The following is a 9,787-nucleotide window of genomic DNA, read 5'->3' as shown; positions in this document are numbered from 1 at the left end:
CAAAAAAAAAAAAAACAAAAAGAAAACAAGTGGGAGGAGGGACATGCAGCACAGCTGGCCCTGGTGGGCACAGCAGGTGAATTCCACCCTGCTCTGCTTGGTGTTATTCACTGATGTGTTTGCTGCGTCCAGCACAGCCATATTTCTGTTTTGGCCTGAGGCCTCCTCTCAGGCAGTCATTTGGACCCAGCAGTTTGATTTTTCTTTGAAAAACAGAATATTTCTGCGAGCAGCCAGCCTCCCTGGGCCTGGCTGTTCCTGCACAATGGTCTCTGAGACAAGAGGGGTTCAACTTGCAGCCATCCCTAGGTGTGCGTGGAGATACAGGTGGGCAAACATCCGTTTTTAGACATCCAGATCTTTTTAATGAGACTTAGGAGAATTTAATTTCAGCTGAAAACTCCTCTCAGCTTTACCTGAAATTTCTCCACAGAGTGCAGAATTATTACAGGGTAGGGCAGATGCACACAGAGTCCCATAAGCATTGTTTTCTTAGGAAACCAGCCTAAAACCAGTGCAAGATCTCCCAGGCCACATAGTTAAATGTAAAGAATTCCTGTGGATGCTCTGAGTTACAGACACTTTAATCTGCATTAAATCATATTAATGCAGGGGGTGTTTCCTGTGGCTGCTGGCAGTGAGATGTGGCAGTGACCCAGGCACATCCCAATGACTGCAGGCGTTAGGGCTGCTTTGCCCCGAGCCCTCTCCCATGGTAGGTGCTCAGCTGCAGCACCTTTTCCCCCATAACTGTGAAGAGGTACTAATTAGGATGTGAACAGTAATAAATACTTGGGCGTCCTCTGGCACCTTCTGCCTGAGAATCTCTACAGGCTTTGTGGGAATTAATTAGTGCAGCTTGCACTGTCACACAGATCTGGATAGGTGAGCTTTGGATATGGGGAAAACAAGGAGAGCGAGAAGTGTTGTGCTCTGGTCATGAAGAGAATGAATCACCCAGTGCACAGTAAAGCAAAATTGGAAATTTGATTGTGGAAAGCCAGCTCGTTTGAAATTCTCTGTTCTCAACAATGCTGAGGGCAGAGAATGAGAGTCAGCTGAGGCAGGGGAGCGATGGGATGGGATCTGCTTGCTTCTCCCTGTTGGTCCTTCACACTATAACCAGTGCTGCTCTTCCTTTTGGTTCGCTGGAATCTAGCTGCGTTGGAAGCCTTTCGAGATCCCCAAAGCCTCCCAAAACAAGATGGACTTTGTGAGCGTAAGTCAGGAGGCCTGAGCTTCCCAACTTCCTCCACCTTTGTTGCTCCCCTGGGTTTAAATGGGAATACTGCCAAGTTTGCTGAGGATGAACAGAGGTTGGGATGTGTCCAGGATCGTGAGGGTTAATGGCCTTGCTCGGGGCTCTGACTCAGCCCATGCAAAGGGCACTGTCCAGCCCCACACGCTGCTGGAGCCAACAAGGTGCTCCAGGCCCCTGCAAGCCAAGTACCCAGCCTCAGGAGAAGGCTGTAGGCTCCTTTCCTTCCCACAAGTCCCAAGGCTTCCCACTTCCCCATGGTTTTGCACATTTGCACTGTCATAAGGAACCTTTAAAAAAAAACAAGTGCACTTTGGAGGATGTTCAAAGTTCAGCAAACAGCAGTGGCTTTTATACCTCTTGATTTGCAGTGCATTTGCAGGAGGGCACGTGGATAGGATCCCAGATTTCAATAAGCTGACGGTGGCTTTGACTTATTTCTTTACCTTTCAAAATGGTCCCTACCCCTAGCTCTTCCCACATCCGGGGCTGCAAATCACCAGCTGACAGGGATTTCTGAGAATCCCTCAGGTTGCTAAAGAGAAGCCACCACCGTGTTTGGACACAGGCCACCCTGGCCGCAGGTGGGGGAGAGCGGGGTGAGCTCGAGGCCGGCGGAGGCGAGAGGGGCTGCTGTGGGCTCAGCGCGCGTGCCGCGGCTTGCTCCGCAGGGCCTGCACACGCTGTGTGGCGCCGGCGAGCCCCGAGGGCGCAGCGGCATCGCCGTCCACGTCTTTGTCTGCAACACCTCCATGCTTGACAGGTCGGTGACTGCGGTGTGGGAGGCTCGGGCCCCCGGGGCTGGTGCCTGCAAGCGTACAGGGCGGGAAGAGGGGCTGCCTGTGGGTAGCACTTGCTTTGTGCCCCTGTATTCTTGTGCACAGAGGCGAGGCACTTGGCCCGCAGGGATGTGCAAAGCAGGTCATGCTGCAGTGCTGAGAGCATCAGTTGAATGGATGGGGAGCCACTGACAGAAGCGGGGAGCTGGACGTGGGGGTGAAGCAAGAGGGGATATCCTAGATCACGGTGCTCTTCTCCCAGAGCCCACAGTTGTCCTGGGCAGATGAGGAGCACTCAGGCTGCATGCAGCATCTCAGGGGCATCGCTAGCTCCTTGCAGTACTTGGCAGGAGCATCAGCCTGTTCCCTGGTTCACAAAGACTGATTTCCACAAGGTCGCAAGGACAAGGAGCTGGCAGAGCTCAGAAGAGATCCTGCTTCAAGCAGTGCCCATTGACCCTCCCTGTTTCCTTTGCACCTGCCCATATGTGGCATACACTGACCATTGCTTGGGCTGAAGGGGACACCTCAGCCATGACAGCCGTTCAGCCCCAAGGACTCTGTGTAATAGTCTGCAGAGTGTGCGAGTGCCTGGGGTTTATGAGACTCTAATCTCCCTGTTCTTCTTTCTCTGTAGATGCTTTTATAATTCAGATGGTGACTTCCTGATTGGTAAGTAGATGCTGTGGCTTTTCATCCCTGCCATGAGGGTGTAGGAGTGTTGCCACCTGCCTGCTTCTTTGTTCCTCCAGAACTTGGCCCCTGTAGCCACCTGCAAGGATTTGGAGGAGAGGATGGACTTTACTCTTGCGCTCTCCAGATTTCATGGCATGGCAGCAGCTGAGCTGCTGGGCTCATTCCACCTGTCTCATGCAGCTCAGAGGGCACATGTCTACACCAGGACTTGACTTTGTTTGTGAAAATGACCCAGGTTCCTTGGCAAGGTGCCCAGAGATTTTTCTTAGTGTTGCAGATGGGTATTGGACACACTGTGGAGGTTTTCTGGAAAACATTAGTCCTAGGATTACTGAACCAGCTCACAGCTAGATGCCTTCATTGCTTCAATCTAAGACTCCTTGGCAAGGCAGCTTAACTCCTGCACTCCCCCAGCCTCAGGCAACTGTGATAAGTGCCGTGAAAAGCACTGAGGTGTTGAGGTTGGCACATTAAATGCAGACGTGCTGAAAGACATTCAGACCACTGTTGGGGAGACTGAGAGCCTGATTATTTCTTTGAGTCTTTCTCAACTGATGCACAGAAATACCTTTGACTCACCAGTAAAAAAAATATTTCTCCCATAAAATAACCACTTAATTGTACTTTTTCACCTCTTTCACTACAATGAGGTAAAAGCACTAGGTCAGGTTTTGCAAATCTGCTGATTTGTCAAGTCAAAATGGGAGCTGTCCCACACCAGGACAGTCATGGAAAAAAAAGATGTGGTCCTAAGTGAAGCATTATTTCTACCCTCAGGCAGAAAAGAGAATAGTTATTCCCAGGTATCTCACACCACTGCAACATGACAAGGACAGGTACATGCACTGTTTTATGTGAAGGTCATGAGATGGACAGATATAGCCACAAATATATCAAGTTCCGTATATCTGGGCATAGTGGCACAAAACTAGCACCGTGCCATGTAGCAAGGTGTTCCCTGTGTGCAGAACAACCCAGCAACAACTTCCTTCTTCTCCGGCCACCCATGAGCTGCATGGAGCAGATTGATCCACCAGCTGGAGGGGTCTGGCCCCAGAGGTCCCAAGCAGGACCGTGTTGCCGATGGGAGTGAGGCAAATGCTCCAACAAGGGAGCATGAGGCGAGGGAGAAGCCATCCTCTAGCTCAGTGTGAAAGATGTGGCAGGTCTGCAGATGGGGGCTGTTTTGCAGTGGAATGAAGGGGAGAGAGGCTCCTGCTGGGATCAGAGGACCATGGAGCTGCCCTAAATGCCCCATGCATGGTGCAAGTACCTCCGCTGAAGGGCTTTGTGCAAGAGGGGTCAGGGAATAGCCATTCCCAGTGCTGAACTGCTCCAAAGCAGGGCAAAAAAGGCCCGCAGCCCTTCCAGCAAGGGCCTGCCCGCTGCCCGAGCAGAGAGAGGATGGCAGTCCAGCTGCCACTTCCAGCACTGCACACCCCAGCCAGAAACCCCTTCTGCATGCCTGTGGCTCCAAGGGCCCTTACTCAAGTTTGGTCTCCACAGTGCCTCAGCAGGGGAAGCTGCTCATCACAACGGAGTTCGGGAAGCTGCTGGTGGAGCCCAATGAGATCTGCGTCATCCAGGTGAGGGCACAGCGTCGCCGACGGCTTTGGAGCCCGGCTGCGGGGCAAGCTGCCCGACAGAGTCCCCTGGGGAGCTCTGAGGGCTGGCTAGATGCAGCCCAGGGCGATCCGAGGAGGGCCTGCTTAGGTGAGTCCCCACGTGCAGCTCGCAGAGCCGCGGCGTGCCGGGATGCTGCGCGCAGCTCCGGTAGGTTGGTCCGCACAGCGCACGAGGCGAGCTTGGTGTCGGCTTGCTTTTGTCTCCTTACTGCAGCAAGGAATGCGTTTCAGCGTGGAGGTGTTTGGGGAGAGCAGAGGCTACGTCCTGGAGGTGTACGGGGCACACTTCGAGCTGCCTGACCTGGGACCCATCGGTAATGACCTCCCGTCGGACCCAACGTGAATTTCACAGGGACAGAGGGAGGAACTGCAAGTCATTAGGAGAAGTGATGGTTCAGTCATCACTCTATTCCCTTGGGACCGAAAACCAAAAGAAACTCCTAAAAAACCTCCTCATTGATGCTTCTTGCTTATGGATAGGGCATAATCTGAAGCAATTGGAAAGCATTTATGTGGAAAAGGGAAAGGCAGAGTTCAGGGGCAACATTCTCAACCCCCCATTTTAGAATTTATCATGTATTTTTTCCCCTGTTTTGTTAACATCTGTCTCATTGCTCCAGTGGCAGGACTCTGCTTTTCCTAAGGCACAGCCTCTCCACAGAGGGGCCGTGTCTAATTAAACATGTAAGCATGAAACCTTCTTTCACCATCTCTACTATAAAAAAAAGGTATTCTGTTCTGCTCTGCGGCTTTCTCACCTTCCTCATCCCCAAAGGACTTGTTTCTGTGCATCTCTTGCTCAGAAAACACCTCCTACTACAATGTCCTGACAGCCCCAGGGTGTTTTCACTTCTCTTAGAACAGATAACTGCTACACCAACTGGGTTTTTTTTTTTTTTTTTTGTCATTTTCAGACCAGTGTTTTGGGGAGATCTTTTTGTTTTCATTTCTATTTCTATTTCTTCTTTTCCCCCAGACTAGGCTTGCTTTGTAGACCTCAGTGAGATCTAAAAGACTGGCCGTGCTAGAAGGAAATTGAATAGGTATTACAAATCGATAAAGCATTATTTGGCATGGCCCATCTGCATTCAGAGCATTTTGCAGTAGTGAACACAAAGCCGGCCATCCTTTCAGGCAGAAATGGACCCAACCTGAAGTAACGTAACTGGGCGCTGCTCAAGGATCCCTCCTGGGAGAACCATGCTCTGCCTTTCCACACGGAGTCAACAGGGATTTTTCAGCAGCTTTCCCTTTAGTGTTCTGAGACACCCTCTTTTCACCCAGTTGTTACATTCTGTGCCTGCTCCATTTGATTATTAATATTATTACACCTGCCTATTTGTAAGAAGCATTTCCATTAGCTAGTTTTTCAGGCACCTTTGGAAGGTTTTTTTCCTTTTTTTTTTTCCTTTTTTTTTTTTTTTCTCCAGTCTCCACAAAGCAGCAATCTATTATAACATTTATTTTCTGGAGCAAATAAAATGAGCACACACGCCTGTAAACCTTTACAGGAGCTGGTAATTATGAGAGCTCCTCTTCTCACCACCTACTCCTCTTCCCCTCAGAGACCAAGATCCTTTGTATTTCCTTCTTTGCTTTATTATATAACTTCACTTTCTACTTGAGAAACGATACCACAGACTGTTAAACCTTAGCAGCAGGTAGTAATGTCTTCCATTTTATCTGAGAAATTCAAAGCACTTTGTAACAATAATACTAATGAGAAGACGATTGCTTTAGCACCCATATGGTGCTTTGTGCTTTAGAATGCACTCCTTGCACTAACCAGTCCCACAACATGACTGGACTCTATATGTATCACCAGCCCTTACTGTATTACTTTCTTCCAAGCATACAGAAATGTGTTAGGGCCCCTCATGACATGTCTCACAACTTCTGCATGGCTAAATGTCCAACCAGGAATAGAGAACAATTCATCCTTCACTTTTTGGGGGGGGAAGGGGGGTACTTATTCACAATTGTTACGCACTTTTAACTGAGGATGAAGTATTAATCCTGTTCAGAAAGAAAGAATGGAACTAGGAGACATCAGTCTGAGTCACATGAGGGGAACATGGTCTTAAATGTTGGGATGCATTAGAATTACCTACTCATAGGAGCAAAAGCACATGAGTATTGTAGGTTTTGTGGTGGGCTGAGAAGCAATGAGAAGGTCATTCAAAACACCAAAGGACACCCACAAAACCAGGAGGTCGCAACAGCCTCTGGCTTCATTAGCAGCTTGCCCAAAGACCTCCGTTTGTTTTCTTTTCTCCTAGGAGCCAATGGTCTGGCCAACCCTAGGGATTTTTTGGTGCCCGTTGCATGGTATGAGGATCGACAAGTGCCAGGGGGCTACACGGTGATCAGCAAGTACCAGGGCAAGCTGTTTGCAGCCCAGCAGGTAAAGACACGGGGAAGGAGAGATGACACCAAAGCGCAGTGACTCGAGATGGTGATGTAGGATACACGGCTCCATCGGTGCTTGCCGTCTCAGCCCTCTCCTGGCCTGCTGCTGGTGAAGCAGGGAATTGCAGCACTGAGCCCTTGCCTCGCAGGCTTATTTATCTTTCCTGCTATGGCTCCTCAGCATGGAAAATATACTTGTAAAAGCTTGGTTTACCCGAAGACTTGGTGCAAGTCTTCGCTGCACAACACTCCCCACATCTTTCTAGTGACGGAGTAGAGAAGAGTATCTGGGGCTGCCGGGAAAAGGCAAGATTTCACTGCTAGAGAGACAGCCGTATAATCAGTCTTGCTCATGCACTGTGTGCACAGTCAGCAGCCCTTGGAGACTGAACCTGCTCCCCATCTCTAGAGGGAAGGCTGAGGCTCAGCGAGCGGCAAAGGATGGTGAGGTGAACTGTGTCCTCACAATGCTGGGCTATAGCCCCTAACCAGCTTCATGCTCCAAGTGGTCAGTGCACCAGCACGAAGCCTGTTTTTAATTTGAAAAAGGGGAGTGCCCTATACACATGCTTATATGTGTTGGAGAGGCATGTATGGTAATCTTCTGTCTCTGTTCTTATTGCCTTGATAGGATTTTTCCCCCTTCAATGTTGTAGCCTGGCATGGGAACTACACGCCATACAAATACAACCTGGATAACTTCATGGTCATTAATGCTGTTGCTTTTGACCATGCGGTAAGTTCTGGAGCTGTACAAAGCAAGGCCGTGCTTTGGGGATGCCAGAGGATCAAAACTCACGCCGAGCTCCCACGGCTCATCACCTGTTAAAAAATCTATTGTTTTGTGAGAAACAGCGTGAAATCCCTCGAGCAGTGTTTCTGTGGGCCCAGACTGAGTTGGTGTGGGTTAGTACAGCCTCATAAATTGACAGAACTGGAGGTGAAACATGTTACTAAAGAGCTTTACGCAGTTCAGCACAGAATTTCTGTGCTCTCAAGGAGGCTGTTGGCTGAAGCCAACGAGGGCTGAACACTGAAGCCAACATACACCAAGCAACTCAGGTGTCTCTGAGGTCTCAGCTTATCTGACACTTTTTGCTTCAAATTCTTGTTTTGATTACTCTCTCTCCTACAACTGTACAAATTCCTTCCCCTGGTCCCTGTGAGACCAGGACTGGAACAATATTTGAAGAGCTGGCAGCTTTCGGTGCAGTAATTTCTAGATCTCATGGAAAATAACAAAAGACAAAATCAATGTGAGCAGCTCTCCTAATGAGGAAACCAGCCCAGTAGGAGATGTGCCCACAGCTACGTGATCTCTTGGCATTGCTTCTGCAAGGGAATGTGCAAGGAGACTGTAGCATTTCTAGTGAGACGATCAACAGAAAGTGTTGTTCGAACTCCAGAAAAGCCTGCCAGGAGAAGGACGGTTTTGGGAACAAAGCCCAGAAAACCAGTTTGCTGGACAATAGATCTCAAAAATCCTTGAAGCAAGTCACAGTTGCTCTGTACTTTCTTCACACTTTTTGTAAACTAATAGGGACCACTAGGCTAATTCTTAATGTAGGATATTTGTGCTCTCTGTAACAAGCTAAGAAAGAGGCATCACCTCAGCACTGGAGACATGGCAAAACCTCACTCTCAAGTCCCAGGCAAGTCATATTTTGCTCTCTCTCTCATCTTCCTTCTCTACTGAAGGGGGAAGTAATTTTGACTCATTCAGAGGAGAAAAAGGGAAGGGAAGCAAACTGACTTGAGATGCTCAGAATGAAAAAAGTAGAGAAAGGGCAAGGATTATTATTGCTGCACATGGTTTACTTCTGCATACCCTGACACTTCCTCAGTAGCCCCCTCCACCAGCAGTATCCAGATGGGAAACAGGTGCCTAGCCCATGTGAAGGTCCAGCAGTCACCACCTCCGCACAGATGCCTTGGCCGGGCAGAGCTCCAGGGCACAGGCTTGCCAGGCTCCTGGCCAGGGCTGCTCTCCAGGCTGCATCTGTGCAGAACATTACTGCAGAAATGTCAAGGTGTGCAGGGAACTCTGGAGTCCAGTCCAACAACTCAGAGGAGGAGGATCAACTAGAGCTGGTTGCTCAAGGCAGTGTCCAGATGGCTTGTGAGTATCTTTGAGGATGGAGACTCAACAACGTCCATGGGCAACCCGTTCCAGTGTTTGAGCACCACACAGTAAAACATTTTTTTCTTGTCTTTAGACAGAATTTCTTATGTTGTAGTTGGTGTCCATTGCCTCTTGTCCCGACAGAGCTGACATGGAGAGATCATTCCACCATCTATACTCCCTCTTCTCCTGTCAGTTAGTCTCACTCTCTTCCAGCTGGCCTCTCCAGTGCAGGAAGGAGAGAAGAGGAGCTGCATGGTTGGTGTCAGCATCCTCTTTGGGCAAGGAGGAGGAAGCAATTCAGGATGCAGGCTAGTCCCTCAACTCAGGAAGTGGCCTGGACTGTGCACAAGTCAAGGTGAAGTACAGGGAAGACTCTCTGAGGGCAGCCAAAGGAAAACCCAAGCAGTCTCATCCCTTGTCCCAATGTTCAGCATTGTATGGGGAAAATGAGCGGTCTCACACACGGTCACAGATCTCGCCCACACCATCAGATGCAGAGCACAAAAGTGTCTTGGCAAAAGAGAGGCCACCGTATTCAGGTTTACCAGCAGGATAACCTGAGCCCTGCTCTGTTTCATGCTGTTCACTTTGGTCTTTGTTTGTTTGCCTGTTTTTCAGGATCCTTCTATTTTCACTGTCCTGACAGCCAAGTCTACCCGTCCTGGAGTGGCCCTTGCTGATTTTGTCATATTCCCCCCTCGATGGGGGGTAGCTAACAACACCTTCCGTCCTCCCTACTACCACAGTAAGTTTGCTTTTTATTGCCTTTGCTTGAGTACAGCCATGTAGGAAAAAAAAAAAAAAAAAAAAAAAAAAAAAGCCTTATGAAGAGAAGAGAAGAGAAGAGAAGAGAAGAGAAGAGAAGAGAAGAGAAGAGAAGAGAAGAGAAGAGAAG

The 9,787-nt window shown here is 49.2% G+C and overlaps 1 protein-coding gene across 1 annotated transcript in view; it reads left to right on the top strand.

Annotated features, from left to right (window-relative positions):
• HGD (homogentisate 1,2-dioxygenase) overlaps positions 1–9,787 on the top strand; it is a 25,638-nt gene that overhangs the window by 12,954 nt on the left and 2,897 nt on the right. Inside the window, exons 5-12 of the mRNA XM_026050360.1 lie at positions 1,160–1,219; positions 1,930–2,021; positions 2,675–2,709; positions 4,240–4,319; positions 4,573–4,672; positions 6,638–6,762; positions 7,399–7,503; positions 9,511–9,637. Of these exons, the coding sequence (XP_025906145.1) occupies positions 1,160–1,219; positions 1,930–2,021; positions 2,675–2,709; positions 4,240–4,319; positions 4,573–4,672; positions 6,638–6,762; positions 7,399–7,503; positions 9,511–9,637 (724 nt within the window). The remainder of the gene's footprint in view (positions 1–1,159; positions 1,220–1,929; positions 2,022–2,674; positions 2,710–4,239; positions 4,320–4,572; positions 4,673–6,637; positions 6,763–7,398; positions 7,504–9,510; positions 9,638–9,787) is intronic.

This window comes from Nothoprocta perdicaria, unplaced genomic scaffold (genome assembly GCF_003342845.1).
Source record: "Nothoprocta perdicaria isolate Ctin4 unplaced genomic scaffold, notPer1 scaffold_68, whole genome shotgun sequence".
In the NCBI taxonomy this organism is placed as follows: domain Eukaryota; kingdom Metazoa; phylum Chordata; class Aves; order Tinamiformes; family Tinamidae; genus Nothoprocta; species Nothoprocta perdicaria.
This window is presented reverse-complemented; position numbering and strand designations above follow the sequence as displayed.